The sequence below is a fragment of the Simochromis diagramma genome, unplaced genomic scaffold (assembly GCF_900408965.1).
Source record: "Simochromis diagramma unplaced genomic scaffold, fSimDia1.1 OVJJ01000333.1, whole genome shotgun sequence".
In the NCBI taxonomy this organism is placed as follows: domain Eukaryota; kingdom Metazoa; phylum Chordata; class Actinopteri; order Cichliformes; family Cichlidae; genus Simochromis; species Simochromis diagramma.
Window position 1 is genome coordinate 168,287 of NW_024386765.1, and position 17,209 is coordinate 185,495.

Consider the following 17,209-nt stretch of genomic DNA (forward strand, 5'->3'; position numbering starts at 1 on the left):
GTCACGTTAAAGATTGATGCACTCTGCCTATTATGTTGTGGCCTGTGGAGCAGAACAGAGCAACCAGCCTATGAACTGATAGGACACATATCACATGATCAGACCACACTAGGTTCAACCTGTGTGTGTGTGTGTGTGTGTCTTTATTGAAAACCCTTAACAGAAGATAAATTTGATGTTATTTCTCATGTGGGGAATGTTATAAAACTGTCCCAAGTTGGCAGTTATTAATAATATTAATAGTACTTTTTTGTGTGTTGGTACTCACGAGTGCATCTAATGTCTTTTTATTGCATAGAAAGCAGAAGGGTCCATTGTGAGAGGAGCAAGTCCTGCCTGAAGCACCTCTCTGTCTGTCTCTGTGCAAATACCCTGCATGGGCTGACCTATTTAGCACAATGCACACACACTCTGACTGTGATTTACATCCACTGCCTTTATGACACAGTCAGTCATTCAAAACGTGAACACCAATCTTGCACATATGAAATTACATACAAATACCAGGCAAAGTAGTTAAATGGATGCTGTAAGTATTGGCTGAGTTCATCAGGCTAAAAAGACTTGAATACAGAGCTCGTGCATAATGCACAGCTATTACAAACACTCCGTCATCGATGTTGGATAAACGTTACAGTTAAATGTCACAGTCTCTGTTTTGTGCTCAATATATTGATTCTACAGCTTGCATTACATTTGACTATTTAGACTCGCTGTACATGTTATTGGGTCATAATGCAAAGCTGCTTTAGCCATGTTGATCATTTATTAGATCACTGCTATACACAGTGATCTGGTTTGTCCACTGCGGGTGTGTGTGCTGTGCGCTGGTGGCAGGTGTGCGTGGTGGTGTGTGTGTGCGTTGTGTGTGTGGTGTGTGTGTGCGTGTGTGTGTGTGCGTGTGTGTGTGTGCGGTGGCTGTGTGTGTCTTGTGTGCGTGTGTGTGTGTGTGTGTGTGTGCGTGTGTGTGTGGTGGTGTGGTGTGGTGTGTGATGTGTGGTGGCATGTGTGTGTGTGCGTGTGTGTGTGCGTGTGTGTGTGTGGTGTGTGTGATGTGTTTGTGTGTGTGTGTGTGTGTGTGTGTGTGTGTGTGTGATTTCCTGGTCTTCTTCTCATTCGTGCTAAGTAATGACAGGGATTTTTCCTCTGTGACTCAGAGCACTTTTATGTTGTGGTCAGCTTTCATGGTTTTGCATCACGTAGCTGCTGCTTCTGTAGAAAAGTGCTGGTTTAAATTGTGTCAGGGGCATCGCAGTAGGGACGCATCTAACCAACTAAAGGCTGGTTCCTTAGCAACAGCTATGGGTTAAGACGGTTTAAGCCAACCCATCTCTTGCCATAAAAAAACATAATGCTGCATGGGAGATAGTAAATTCTGTGTCACTGTTACAATGGTAATAACAAATTTTATTTAGTTTATACTTGAAGATAGAGTATATGGGTGTACTGTATGTATTGTGATGTTTATACAATAAATCATTGCTTTAATGTAAACATGAGAAGCTTTTTGTGTTACCGTAAGTACAGAGCTGACAGGCTGCTTATGGCTCTCGCTTGATGGATTGTGTTTCTGTAGTGAGCCACTGCACTAGTAAATGGCTCACGTAGAGTCACTGCACTTGAGTTTATACAGCAGGGGATCGATACAGCTGTACTCCATATATCTGGCTCTCTCATACTCTCTGTGTAAGATGTCCCTGTCGGGTCGGTTTCCTGTTATTGTGGTTGGCTATTACTCCAAAAACAATTTAGAAATGCAGCTCTTCCATGGCACTTTATCGCGGTTTTAGTTAATTAGTGTTCAGTGTTATAGCTTTGTTAACAATACTGCGGGCTGTTGTACTCACACAGGTTTATTCGTCCATTTTCATGGACATAACTAGCCCAGTTTAGAGTTTTCCCAACTTTAATCACATTTGGAATGACAGCAAACATGAACGAGATAATTATTGAAATCCCATTTTACTTAAGAACCGTGATTGGATTCTCGCCATTTTCAGAAACAGATAAGGTATATATCAGAATAAAACGTTTAGCTGTAGAATACACATCAAATCATAACCAGTGGGGAATATCAAGCACAGCTGGAAATCTTGTCCATTATCCATATTACCTACACTGTAAAAAAAAAAATCGTGATACAAAAGTATTTTACTGTGTATTTTACAGTTTTGTACTGTTCTTCTAGAACATTAAATTTACATAAATAGACTGTGATTTTACATTTCAAATGTAAATTAACGTAAAATCAATGTAAATGTAATAAAACTTAATTTTCTTGTTTGTTAAATGTATCTATCTGTACATATTTAGATTGTTAAAATACATTCACAAATGCATCATGATTGCACAAATATTTGTCCGTTATTTGAAAGATTGAACTGTTCAATTCAAATGTAATGCTATGGAAAAATATATAAAATGATTCGTATAAACTTTTGTTATATCAAATAATTATTATTGTTATTATTGCTATTTAGGGCGATCATGGCTCAAGAGTTGGCAGTTCGCCTTGTAATCAGAAGCTTGCCGGTTCGAGCCCCAGCTTGGACACTCTCGGTCGTTGTGTCCTTGGGCAAGACACTTCACCTACTGGTGATGGGCAGAGGGGAATTATAAAGTGGAATATGAATCAATCCATTGTTATTTAAACCAACTGTTAACTGTATATTTCTGTACATTTAAGTATTATTATTCATAGTGCTGCATTCATTGACCTTTTTTATAGGTAATTTCATTGTTTAATCACGTAAAATTGTTCCTAATTTAATGTTTAAAAGCACTTGAAAAAGGCAAAATCCCATGTAAAATTAGGGCAACAAACTGTATTGTCATTACTGAAAATAACCGTATTTTCATGGGAAAGTTACTTTCTGTGATTTTATCGTATTATTTTGGCGCCCCAGCTGCCGAATATTACTGTTTTTTTAGGATTTTTTTTTTACAGTGTAGTTTTCCAGCCTGGACGGGAACATAAGGTAGAAATCGGCTTGATTGTCGAGCAGTTAGCAGTTAGCAGTTAGCGATCAGTCTGACTGTGTCAGAGATCATTGTTCCTTGGCACAGCACTAATTAAGTTAACCACTGTTGTAATTATTAAACACTTTACTGGAAATTTAATAAACAATGACCCTGTATTTCCCCCCTTAGTAAAATATAACTCTATAGAAGCCTACGCCTCCAAACATCTGCTGGGCTTATCATGTCTGGTTTGCTAGATTAGCTAGCTACTCAGCTACACATTAGTTAGTAGCCAAAGCCCAATGACGTGGCAGATCAGCATCAAGTCTGTTGAAAGTTGCTTTTGGTCAAGCATTCTTTTATTGATAAGCCATAATGTTGTATGTACTCCTGAGGTCGGTGTTCATTGACCTAGCGTACCAAGAAGTATGTCCGCTAAAAACAGCCTAACACAGGTTACAAAAAGTCATCTGCCTGTCCGAAGGTGATATGTAGTTGACATTACTGTGTGTTTGAGACCTTTGTGGGACTGCAGCTCTGTACATTATATAATGGCATTTGTGTTAGTGTGAGTTTGTGTGATATGGTGTTTCTGTGAAGCCTAACAGCAGAATGGAAACAGCAAACAGGAGGAGCGGACGTGTTCTTGTTAGAGAGGGTCAGACCTCCTGAAGGTCACGAATGGCAAATAACCTAACCCTAACCCTTCTTCTTAGTAAACCTTCTAAGCTCCTCGCAGTTCTTTGGGCTCATTATTAACATTTCCCACGTGCTAGGTTTTGGAAATCTGCTGTTTCTTTGCAAAATGTTTGTGACTTTTCAGTTTGAAATACCGAGTGGTTCACACAAATTGCATGAACCACTCGGCATAATTGATCTGCTTTGGATTGCTTTGTGATGAAGTGCTCTGGTTTGTTTGACTGACTGCCTTGTAATCTAATTAGCATCCTTTCATTTTGTGAATTGAAACATGCTTTAACACCAAGTCACTAATCCAGTCAACGGATGCTGTGTAGAAACATGGTGCGCACATCTTCGGGATGTGGTGCTTGTTTGTTTTCAGTTTCAGAAATAAATCGAGGCTCAGCTGTTCACACTTTCATCTTTGCTCAGGATAAAAATATCCAGTCTTCTTGTGTCCTCCTTACAGCTTTCACATTTTAATCACAATATAATTCAGATTCCTTTCTCTGTAATCAGTTGTTCTTATCGCTGAAGCTGTGACAGTGTACCATCCATTTCTTTTTCTCGTCATCTCTCTAGCTTTTGTCTTTTAAAAGTAACTAATGATCCTCCTAACGGCTCTGAAACAACACTTTGAACAGTTTCTAGATTAAAGATATGCATCTGTGGCACCAAGGCTTTGGGCTAGTCACCTATTACAGTTACATTCAGATGACTCTGTGGACTTTAAACTTGGTTTTCAGTTGATACTTTTACTGATTTTAATTTATTATGCATCTTGTTTATGGCTTTTAATTTTCTTATTTATTTTACTGTATTTGTGTCCAGCACTTTGTGACCACTCGTCTATGGAAGGTGCTTCATGAACACTTTTATAACCTTTGTAAATGTTACTTACTGTCTGTGTCCTTCGTCCCGATGGTGAGATTGAGCTTAATTTGAAGAAGGGAATAAACAAGAAAGGAAAAAATGAGGGATTAAACCTTCCAAGGTGCACATTAGCTGGAACCAGAGCAGTATTCAGGTGTTAAAGAGGAAGGCAAGCCTAACAATCACAAAGTGACTCTAACATAACTGTAGCTCTTCCTTCTGTCGCCCTTAGCTGTGTGCTACAGTAGATAGTGTGAGAGCTCGAGTGACTGAGAGAACGATTCTCTGGATTCTGCTGTTCACGATTATTTGATTTATACGTGCACATTAAAAAATAATGGCCCTCTTCCAGGGATATTCCGTTACATAAGTGAATCCTCCCATTCCCCTTCCTCACTTGTTACCAAGTGGCTGCTCCATGTGGTAACTTTGTATTTCAGACAGACGTTATTCCTCTAATGTGTAGCAGCGAGAAGTTTGCTGTTATCCAGTAAACCAAAATTTAATCAACATTTCTGAGCCACTAAAATAGATTTCTACAATCAGATATTGAACCATGTGACACATTGCTGTTGCTACAGTGCTGATTTGAGGCTCACTTCCCATAGAAGGAGCAAGGAAAGAACAGAAGCACCTGGAATTAGCTCAGATATTTGCAGATCTACAGTGGTGGGTGGGTGGGTGTCAGATTGTGCTCATTATGCAACACAAATTCACACTTAAATTGAAAGTAGGCCATAGCACCACAAATCCATTCACATCTCTGCCAATGCAGTCAGCAACATTGAGCCACTTACATGAGCTCCTGGTGGATGTAAAGGACACTTCAGGGAAATTTGTGAGAACAATGGCTCGCTGATGTTTTTGGACCTCATTTACACGTGGTATTTTCCTGCAGTTGTTGTATGGGTACACAAACAGTTGTTGTGTCAGATTCTGAGTTTTGTGTGTCTGTGTGCAGCTATCTAGACAGCCTAGATCGAATTGGTGCGGCGGACTACCAGCCCACAGAGCAGGACATCCTGAGGACCCGAGTGAAGACCACAGGCATCGTCGAGACACACTTTACCTTCAAAAACCTTCATTTCAGGTCAGTATCCAAAGCGACTGCTGCCCCGATGTGTGCGCTCGGTGCTTTACTCTCAGCGGTGCCTCTTACTGCTCCTCTATCCAAGCGTACAGTAGGAACTCCAGCCTGTAATTAATGAGATTAAATGCTTTAAACAAGTGTCTATATTTATGATTCCCTTCCTTTTAAATGAGCTCTGATTCAATTAGAACAAGGAGCCGTGGGAATGATGACAGAGAGGAGAGGCATTATAGGAAAGAGAAGGGGCGAGTCCTGTTCTGGCGTCTAATCTAATCGCTCATTTTCCGCCCTACTTCTGTGGATGTGTGCAGGTATAAGCACACATTCATGTCCTAACTGAAGACAGCAGAGGGGTTAATACGTGTAGCATAGACACCAATTATTTTTCTGGATGGATGCACATCACGTTTGGCAGCTAATGCTTGTTTTGCTTTTCCTCCTTCTTTTGCTTGGGTTGTATTGTGCAGTTCGTTCTGCTGAGTGATGCTCTCCTCTGTCACTCTCACTGTTGTGTAGGAGTTGTGCTGGGTGTGCTTTGTTGAAGAAGCCTAAATATTGTCAGCTCAGTTGCTATTACTAGCAGTCAGGCAGTGTGTGGGAGGCTACAGTGTTCCTCTCCTGGGTGTAACCCATGAACCTACCTACCATTATACCCATCACAGACTTGACTGACTTCATCTCACTGTGGATTAAGTCCTTTAGGGTGGTTGTTATGTTCTTTTCTAAAATTGCACATCTGAATCTGGCAACATCAGCTGACTTACTTTCAGTGCAGCACACTCCTGTTTTTTGGTTAGTGTGTGTTTTTGTATACTTGTGACAGATGTTGAGCTACCTCAACAGTTTCAGCTCTAGTGCAGTCCTCAGAAAATCAAACCTGACGTCAGAAATTGCCACGTGTCTGTGGTAATCGATCCGGAAAACTGTCGCTGCAGAGGAGAGACGGGAGAAACAAATCCAGATACTCCGAAGCTCCATTTTACTCACTGTGATAAAACCCTGATAGGATTTAGCGTCAGGCCTGATCTGTACACGCCGCAGTCAGCAGGTACAGTGTGCATATGCAGAGGCACTGTCCTCGCTCATGCAGAGGAAATCCTAATAGCAACCTTCTGACAGCAAATATAAGAGCTCCTTTGTTTATCTGAAGAGCGTGAATAAGTGAAAGTCACATGTCAGATCATCATCAGTGATAACAGTATAAGGAAATGATGTCAGCATAAAAACAGTTTCTGTGTTTCTTTAAACCACAAACTGTTTCAAAAATCAGATTCCGAGGAGAAAAGAAGGAAATCCAAGAAGATCTTTGTGACGGCGCTCGGCACGCTGTTAATATCAGACATCCTCAGAGCACCTTCAGGTCCAGCAGTGAGGCCAGAGTCCTTCTGTGTGGACGTGAACCTGTTATTAGGACTGTGTTATACCCACGGACTGAAAGCTGCTTTACTCCCCGGATCTCCGTCAGTTTGGACGTCTGCTAAGAAGTCGTTCTCAAATTGAATCATGCTTCGAAATGAGCTTCAAATTGAATCACCTTCTAATTTGACTCGACTGAATTTAATTTATTATTTCTATTCTGTACAAATGTAATAATTGACGATTTCAATTATGTTTGTGTTAAAAAATCTGATCTTGTTTCCCGTGTTTGTCTCTTGTGTCCATCAGGCTGTTTGATGTGGGAGGTCAAAGGTCAGAGAGGAAGAAGTGGATTCATTGTTTTGAGGATGTCACAGCCATTATTTTCTGTGTGGCGCTCAGCGGATATGACCAGGTGCTGCATGAGGACGAGACCACGGTAAGGACACGTGTTCACAGCTGTGCTCTCTCTCTCCAGTGAATCCGTCCCACGTTTATGCATTCTGGATTTAGGAAAACAAAGGTCACGGCGCACACGACAAGCAGCCAGTGTAAAGATAGATCTATGTTTGTCACATGTAAGCGGACACAAAGCTTGTGACAGGGCTGGAGAGAAATGTCTGAAGAAATCAAGCCGTGCACGTCTGAAGGGGTTATATATAAATACCTAATGCATTCCCATTAGGACCCACAGACCGACTCTGTGGTAAACCACACGTCGTGCTACACAATGAACTTCTGTGGAATTATCCTCTGGGCTTTTACTCACTTCCTGCTGCAGAATACGTGAGGACGCTGAAGTCCCCACGGAAAATAGTTTTCAGACTTTTTGTTTAACAAAGGTTGTAACTGAATGCAAAGGTACATGCGAGTTATTTTTCTCCATGCAAATTATTCTTCCCTGCAACGCACAATAAACAAATTTCTAACTTGGACACAGCGAATGTTCCACATGATTCAACATAGCGGCTGTAGAGTCCGGGACGGGTGAAGTGTCGTCACTGCAGAGAAGAAAGAAGTGGTGACATTAACCACAGAGGATCCCTAACGATTATATCGCGTAACCTAAAACAAATAAGCTGATTTGAATGCACAGCACTCGCTGCTATTTATAAGCACAGAGTGAATCCTGGGAGAATTCCAGGAAGTCGAAATGTGTTCAGGTGCTCATCTATTTATGCAGCTGTCATCAAGCTTCCCTCTGAGCTGGGAGCACCAGAAGACGGGCGCTGGAGGAGAGGAAATATCCATCACGAAATGTGCTCACAAATAGCTCCGTCCTGTTTTTGCCGCTTGCATTTAAAATCTGTTGTTTCTGTGCCTCCATATAAATAGCGGTGCAGTTGTAAACAGGCGTAGCTTTGAGCTTGCTGTTTCACAGTCGTGCATTTGTCTTTACAAACCTGTGTGGAAGAAGCAAAATCCCACCGAAAGAAACAGCCTGGACCTTTTTCAACGACGAGATAGTGATTCTGATTTGTTGACGTAGAAACCGTGAAAGAGCGTGAAAGGCTGCCTCCGTTACCTCTGCACCAGTGCCACAGGAGTTTCAATCAAAAGTGTCGTACTTAATGATCGCTTGACAGAAATTTACAGTATTGCTAATGTCATGAACGTGAGACGTGACAGCTGAAAATCCCAAGACACAACAAGACAGATCCAGGCATCCAGCGGTAAACACGCTCATATGTTCAGACAACACGAGCTGGAGTGTTTTTGTTTTTGCAATCTGACTGACGTAATTCTCAAATCAACACTAATATTGTTGAACCAAACAGTTTTCAACGAGCTGCTGCATCCTCTGTCAGTTTTACTAGCAGATGTGTCCGTATGCGCACAGTGAGGATGTTACACAGTCGAATGGTAAAGATCCCCCCCCCCCCCGACCCGGCAGTAATGGGAGTGATACATACTGCATATCCCTTCTGGGCAGTTCATCAAAGTCGCTGATAGGCTGTGGATTTAATTAGAATGGCAATATTTCCCATTATACTGATCCTTGCTGGACGGGAGATTTTTCTTTTCCCTATCAGACCGAGATCGTGCGTCTGCAGCCCTCACTGCTCTGTCTGCTGACTTGTTTCGAAGGCTGTTTCATGCTACATGACGACATGCTCCGTGCCTGCATTTAACTGTGTTTAATGATGTATGAAATAGTTTTCCCAAGAACTCCCAGAATACTAGAGATCGCCAAAGTCACACGACTCAGTCTTTTAATGTCACTATACACATGTACAGTGAGATCCACAGTTAGTGTGCAAATATACAAATAAAAGTGTTATATATTTACAGTGTGGGTTATTGCACAGTATTGACGGTAGTTTATGTACAGAGGGAAGTCCTTGGATTGGGGGGTGGAGCTGTGTCGTCACGTGTGAGCTCAGGGTGGCTTTTGGGAAGAAACTGTTACATTATATCAATGTGTTGTTATTATCAGTATTATTATTATTATTATTATGCATTAATAAATAATGGTGGCAAAAAACAAAATAGGTTCATTCACATTTCACTGTTATGAACTCCTTGACATTATACATCCCATAATCACCCACACACATGACATTTATAACACTTCTGTTCAAACAAGAGATGACACGTGTGAGTTACAGCTTCAAAGATACTGCTTGAGTGAATGTTTCTTAAAGCCTTTCAGCACTTGCAGATATGCTGCCATTGGTAGAACAGGAAAACTTCTTATAGCCGAGATTTATTCGTGGGCTGTTTCGGAGGACAGAGAAGAGCTGAAAGAGCCGCTCGCCGGCTTTCTGACCTTTTAAAAAGCATCAGTGTGTTAGAGAGACATCGACACGGCTCACGCTACACTCAGTGCTGTTGCTTTGTTGTTCTATTGCGTCTACTCCAGCAGCTCTGGCATTGTGTTTTTTCTGTGTCACCTCCTCATTTCTGTTGGAACGCTCTAACGAACACAGGCGTATCCCCCCACCCTTTGACGAGACGACTGCTGTATGTGGATACTGTCTTCCTGCCTAAACACTTTCCTTTTAGCACTTGGGATGCATGTGTGTGTATGTGGGATAGAGGACGGGGGTTAAAAAGGAAGTGGGACTTGGGTTGGGGCGACGGGGTCCCTTGCATTTTCTGTTCCTGCTCTAAGCTCCGCCCTGCAGCATCTCTGGCTACTTCCACTCCTCCTGTCACTGTTGCCATCGACTGTCTTCTCTAACCAATCAGCAGTCAGATCTTCTACAGAAGCTCCACCCACAGACAGGTATGAAACCACCCCGATAGGTGTACGCACACTCTGAGAGTTGAAAGCAGCGCCTCTTTGTGTCTGTGAACCGCTCAATCCAAAAATGTTGTCTGGCTTTCTCCTCTCTCTTTCTTCCTGGTAACTTTTTAAAGCTCTTCTTAATTTCCTAATTTTCTATAGATCTGTTTTTCCCTAATCCAATCAGCTGCTTTTGCTCCCCTGTCCTGATCTAAGCAGGAAAGAAATCAAACTGGAGAGAAACTGCTTTCAACTCTGTCTCTGAATCAATTTCACTGTAGCATGAACGGGTTTGTTATGAACAAATAATCCAGGCCTCAGTTTTGTTTCATCTTCTACTTATTTTAGTAGCCAACCAAACAGTGGATACTAATTATTCATTTATGAAGCACATGCATTGTTCCTGTTTGGCCGAGAAGATAAATATAGTCAGAAAACACTTGCAAAGCTTTTAGTTTCAAAGTGCAGTAATAACTTGAGCCTCCTCTTCCTCCTCCTCCTCTCTGCCTTTACACTTCATTACCTCCACAAACTGTCACTGCAGCTTTTTCCTCAAATACATGCTGCCAGCCCGTGCAGTCACCTCCTCCTCCTGAAAGCCTCACTCTGCAGGGCCCAGAGTGGGTGCTTGTGCTTAGTTGCTCAGTGTAATAGAAGCTAACTGGCTAAAAGAGCATGGCTTTGCTATTTAGATTACTAATAATGCTGATTACTGATACGCTGATACAAATACACATACCCAGATATACGAGTCACTTTCCAAGAGGAACTTCCAGGACTTCTGTTCTTAGATTCAATTTTAATTCCTCTTTGTGTTAAGATTGTGTGCATGTGATGTGGGTGTCCTTAATTTCGCTTTGTGTATGCATGTAGGTGAATACTATATGCCCGTGTTTCCGTTATGTGCTTTTACAGTGCGATAGTGGTTAGAGGTTTAACAGCCCCGTTAACTCGTGCTAATGTCTCTCCTACAGAACCGCATGCACGAGTCTCTCAAGCTGTTCGATTCCATCTGTAACAACAAGTGGTTTCAGGAAACCTCCATCATCCTCTTCCTGAACAAGAAGGACCTCTTTGAAAGCAAGATCAGCAAGTCACCGCTGTCCATCTGCTTCCCTGAGTACACTGGTACATACAACCCTGCACTGTGACATCTCATGAAGTGTAGTTATGTTAAGAAAAGCCAAACGTGGGTTCTAAAACGAGAACTAGAAGCTCTCCGAGAGTCCACACCTGCACCGAGGATTTACTTTTAAGGGAATCGTTCTTTTCTATGTATTCATTTTATTTTTGTTTAAAAAGTTTGCAGTGCAGTAAAGGAAAGGCAGCTGTGAAGTGGAACAGTGAGATCAGAGGTCAAAGGTGACGAGATATTTGAACGCAAACTATAACGTGATATTTAGAAAATCCATATGCCGACATCATTCCCTAAATGTTACGATACCAACAAAAGGTTCAAAGATGAGACACATTTTATGGAAATTTGACCTTGAAGAAAAGGTCAGAGGTTACATCATTGCTTACACAGCAGGAAACAATGTTTTAAATGGCTAAACTTTGACCTTCGGATCAATCTCTCGACTTTAAAGGAGGTCAGATATCAAATATGTGGCGATATTTGAACTCTTTATATGGTGCTTTCTATATATTGACAGTACACACTTGTAAGAGTGGAGCCTGGCCTCATTCATAATCTGCCCTCTCCTGCTTAGGCCACAGGTTACACTGCCAGGTACAGTCAATACTACAAATGCAGTACGCATTCAGATAACTGCATCAGCAGCTACAGCAGTGTTCCTGCTTGACGTCAGAGCTGCAGGCTTTAAGAAGCATTAGTTCCCAGCTAGATGTTGCTTGGTGGCTCTTTACAGCATTCGTCAACACTGGAATGGAAAAATATGTTTACTATTCAACTTTATTTACACAGCGCTAAATCACAGCAACAGTCGCCTTAAGGCGCTTTATACTGTAAGGTCGACCCTACAATAATACATACAGAGAAAAACCCAACAATCATATGAGCCCCTGTGAGCAGCACTTTGGTGACAGTGGGAAGGAAAAACTCCCTTTTAACAGGAAGAAACCTCCGGCAGAACCAGGCTCAGGGAGGGGCGGGGCCATCTGCTGTGATTGGTTGGGAGAGAGAAGGAAGACAGGATAAAGACATGCTGTGGAAGAGAGGCAGAGATTAATAGCACGTATGGCTCAGTGCAGAGAGGTCTGTTAACACAGTCTGGCTACAGTATTTCTGCCTCCAGGGTTTGATAGTTGTGTCGAATCAGGACCAGGGGAAAAGGTTTGTTGTCCATTTATTTTTTTAAACTGTGGATGAATCACTTTCACATTCAAACTGCCAGCACCAGATGCTGCTATTAAGTATCGCACACACACCCGTATTTGTAATTAGGCGAAGCAGCAATCGAGCAGAAACGTTGGCAAACTTCTTCAGCTGCTCCAGCTGTTTATTGAAACGAGCCTGAGATCTGTGGACAGCTGCTAGCATTAGCTGCTCAGACTAAAAAGTGACTTCCCTTTCATAACTGCATTATGGTGTAAAAGTCCATTCTTTTGTCACCACAGTCCAGCTGCACCTATATTAGAGCTGGTGATGTGGTTGATGATTTAAGACAAGCTGTCATTCGCTGAAGTTACTCTTTCATTAAAAACAAGCATGTCGAGATTTCACGCAGAGCAAAAATACAGTGAAATGAATCAGACCTGGCCATTCATATATGTAGCTCTCAGTTTTGAAGTCACAATTGTGCTGATTTCTAAGAAAGTATGAAAGTCGAACATAACGTTGAATACAGACAAAGAGACTCACAGGGAATAAAAGCCGGGGTGTTAGTGGGAGCACGAGAGGAGCTCCAGTGAGAGAGGAAACAAGAGACAAGACAACATGTGAGGCGGGGAGGGGGGGGCAATGCCAGAGACAGAGAGAGCAAGAGTGTGAGAAATTTATAACAACACAGGCAAAGCAAGATGGTGGGAACGCAAGAGGCCGAGCCAGCGGGACTGTGAGAAAGCGAGAATTAGAATTCCAATCTTGTTTTCGGCCCCTCTTCTCCTCCTCTCTTCACCCCTCTGCAGACTTTGTGCCTGTTCTGATGAAGTTGCCACCGAAGCAGACAGACGAACCACAGTGCTGCTAATGGCTGAGAGCCAGATAGATGTTAGCGACACTTGGAACAACATTTGCTCCAATCAGTGAGATCTGACTCATTCTAAAAGCACTGTACCAATTTAAGCTGCATTACCTGCCAAATGCTTGCGTAAAGGCAGAACAGTTGATAATGCTGTTGAGCTAAAAGGCTGCACAGTGGATTTGCCAGTGCTGGTAAATTGATCAATGCACGGTACGAATAATGGCTCCGTTATTTTTAGCTTCAGGGCCTCGTATCTGTCACATTCTGAAGTCTGTAACACATTAATAATGTTCAGGAAGTTGCAGTCTGCGCCAGCAATAACAGGACATATTAGCTTCCATCACGTATCATTTATCTGTCTGAAATCACCTCGTCTGAGAACGCGGCCCGTGCATCATTTTTATTGAAGCTTGGCTCAACAGCCGACAGAGCACGCCTCAGCCGAATGTGTGCTGAGAGTCAAAGGTGATGTTTTCAGAAAACATGGAGGGGAGCACACGGATACAAAGGTTCAGATCAAAACCGGTCGCAGCAGATGGCCCCGCCCTCCCTGAGCCTGGTTCTGCCGGAGGTTTCTTCCTGTTAAAAGGGAGTTTTTCCTCCCCACTGTCGCCAAAGTGCTGCTCATAGGGGGTCATATGATTGTTGGGTTTTTCTCTGTATGTGTTATTGTAGGTCGACCTTACAGTATGAAGCACCTTGAGGGGACTGTTGCTGTGATTTGGCGCTGTATAAATAAAAGGCTTTTTCTAACTCTGTGTGTGTGTGTCTAACTGTGTGTGTGTGTGTGTGTGTGTGTGTGTGTGTGTGTGTGTGTGTGTGTGTGTGTGTGTGTGTGTGTGTGTGTGTGTGTGTGTGTGTGTCTCCTCAGGTCTAAATACTTACACAGAGGGACTGGGATACATCAAGTCTCAATATGAGAGCAAGAACAAGTCACCCAAGAAAGAAGTGTACTCCCACGTGACCTGTGCTACGGACACCAACAACATCCAGTTCGTCTTTGACGCCGTCACTGACGTCATTATAGCCAATAACCTCCGAGGGTGTGGCCTGTACTGATGATGCTGTTAAACTTTGGCCAATGGATGCTGGGTGTTTGACTTGTATGTGAGAGCCGGTCAAATGTGGGGTCTGAGCTGTGTTCATGATGTCATAGTACTCATTTCTCATACTGGCCAAGTTTGAATTAACTGGTTGGTTGTTGGTGGTTGGTTGGCTGAGACATCTTATCTTTTTCAATCCTAATTAAGAACCGTTATTTTAAGCGTACCTTCTATCTAAAATCTGTTCTCGCTGCAGATATTTTGCACAATACCGAAGCTGAGAAGCAGAACGAGAGACCAGCTGAGCCGACCACAGTCTAGTGTACTGAATCACTCGTTTACTAGATGTATTTACTTTTTTCCCTTTGATTTCAGTTTGTGTATTCATATTTTTGTATCATAAATTTGTGCCTTATTTATACCAAAAGTCGACGCAAACGTGCGTATGATTAGTCTTAGTGGGGGTCAAGTTTAGCTAATTCAAAGCTTTAATCAAAACTGACTTTATTGCAGGCATTTCAAGTACTAAGTGTAAATTTCAGAGCTATTAAGTCGATGAAAATAATTGTATGATATTTTCAGAGTAGTAGAGTTTTGGGGGTTAAATTCCCAGCAGCATTTGTGCCCACTAAGAAGCTGAGGGGGGAGTTACAGCAACACTGTTGTGAATAGCAAATGATAAAAATAATAATCTATAATGAATTTGGTATGTTTTATTTAAATGGGATTGCCACTTTTACGTTCCCATAGTAAAAAACAGAGTGCACCCTGGTCACTAGTGGGTGGTCCACAGGGACACCACAGACACACACACCTGCTGGCGGCTTGTTTGTGCTGTGAAATCACGTCATTCTAAAGAGTCGGGCTGTGAGAACATATCACCAAATCTTACTGCTGTGCTTTTAATCTGAGAGGAAACTTTTTCGGCCCGTGTAGATTTCAGTAAACCTCCTGATTCCTCTTTTGATTGAATCTAATTTCATAGTGTAAATGAGCGCATAAAGAGGACGTTGTTGCTTGAGCCACGCCGCTGTCATCGTTAATCTCTGCAGACGCCATTCCCGGCTGCAGGCTCATCTCGCTTCTTGCATGGGACTCCTTAAAATCAATTGAAACAAAGAGTCGCAGAAGCTTGTGCCGACTCCCGCGGACAGTTTCCGCCTAGTTAAAGCTTCAGCACAAGTATTGATTTTAAAGGGCACTGGCACTGCATCCACTGTGTCAGGCTGCACCGTGCAATATCCCTGTTGTCCTCCAGTCCACCTTAATAAACCAGAGGTGAGCTTTGAAAGATTACAGACTGATGTGTACGTCCTCTGGGACGCGAACACAGACTACGATTGTATCCATGCTGTTCTCCTCGTATCTCGACGTCTGTTTGGAATCGATCATAAAACGAACAGAGGAGTGACGGGCGCTGTTCTGACCCAGCTCAGAGAGATCAGGGCAGTACTGGAGCTACGTCATTAGTTCCTCCGTGTAGCCACAGTTAACATCGTCACATAGAAAGTGTTTGTCTGTGAGACGCGATGGAGCCGACGAAGCCGAGCGCGCTTCCCGCCAAACAGAGTCATCTTTATTTATGAGAAGGGCATTCGCTTTATTCCGCTTTTCCATCCACGCACAAACAACCAGATGCGTCTCCTCTGCTCAGAGCCGCCATTTTTGGAGCACAGGTAGATGTCGTCATCATCGGCCCGTCCGACCACATCTGTGCCAAATTTAGAAACGGAGCGCTCCCTGAGGCTGTCGTTCAGCCTGCATGCTGTGTGCCGTGCACTGATGTGTATTTTGTGTGTTCATGTTTTCAGATTGTATATAGTTACCTACATGTGTCTGTTGATAGTACAGAAAAGGTCACGGTGTGTGTGTGTGGGTGTACGTGCTCATGAACGTGTGTGTGTTGTGTAAGAGACGACATCAGCCCATGGGTGCTGCGGTGGAGTCAGCATCTGTGGATTAATTACCCAGAGGGCACCTATCTACCCTTTCAGCACAGACAGGCCTCAGACACACAAACACACTCACGGGGCTTCAAAATGTCACAACACCTTAGTTGCCAAATAATACTGCAGTTTCCAGCCAAAGAGGTTCACACGGCCACACAGCGAGCCGCTGCCACGACTGCTAAAGGCGCTTCATCGTCGTCTCCTCGGACTGATCTGTTACAGAAAGGAAAACGATCTCTGCGTTCTGTGTCAGCCTCTCCTTAGTTTTCACTCTCAGTAGCTTCATTCATTCACTACACTTTGCATGAAGCTTCTGTTCCTTCCAAACACAAAGCGTTTAGTGTTGACAGGCTGAAATCGGTGCTTAATCCCATCGATCCAAAAATCAAAGTTCTTCTATAAATTCGGATTTTTTTCCTAAACTGGGGAATGATCGCGTACAGAGTTCAAACACGATCCTTTCCCTCCCCGTCTTTGCAGTGCAGAGGTTAATATCATTGCAATCGCACATTTCACTCGTAATAAAACCAAATCTCCTCTTACCGAAATGATTTCCCTCTGTGTGATACGCGTAGGAGCACAACTGTGCGTCTGATGCAACAGACAGGGGCGCATCTAGAGAAATTTTCTTAGGGTGGCAAAGAAATGAAATGGGGGGGCAAAATCAAAGCCTTTTTTTTTTTTTCAAACACATATGCAGGTGGTTACATGTGGTTATAATGATTCAAATGCAGTAAGTATACACGCTTTTCATATAAATATAGTCTATAACTTAATTATTGTCTGTAGCCCACATAATTAAATACTTTAGTTACATAAAGTTTTGATTTGTGTACTGTACAGCCTGTATGATAAATACATATGTAGCCCAATAAGTATAA

At 42.6% G+C, this 17,209-nt stretch overlaps 1 protein-coding gene across 2 annotated transcripts in view; it reads left to right on the forward strand.

Moving 5' to 3' along the window:
• The window catches only part of LOC120735282 (guanine nucleotide-binding protein G(o) subunit alpha), a 98,446-nt gene that overhangs the window by 72,501 nt on the left and 8,736 nt on the right, over positions 1 to 17,209 (forward strand). The window contains exons 5-8 of one of the 2 annotated variants that reach the window (XM_040034587.1): positions 5,477 to 5,605; positions 7,271 to 7,400; positions 11,165 to 11,318; positions 14,208 to 16,229. In XM_040034587.1, the coding sequence (XP_039890521.1) occupies positions 5,477 to 5,605; positions 7,271 to 7,400; positions 11,165 to 11,318; positions 14,208 to 14,395 (601 nt within the window). In that variant the 3' untranslated portion in view covers positions 14,396 to 16,229. Of the gene's footprint in view, positions 1 to 5,476; positions 5,606 to 7,270; positions 7,401 to 11,164; positions 11,319 to 14,207; positions 16,230 to 17,209 lie in introns of those variants that run through there. The other variant, XM_040034579.1, reaches the window with a different exon arrangement.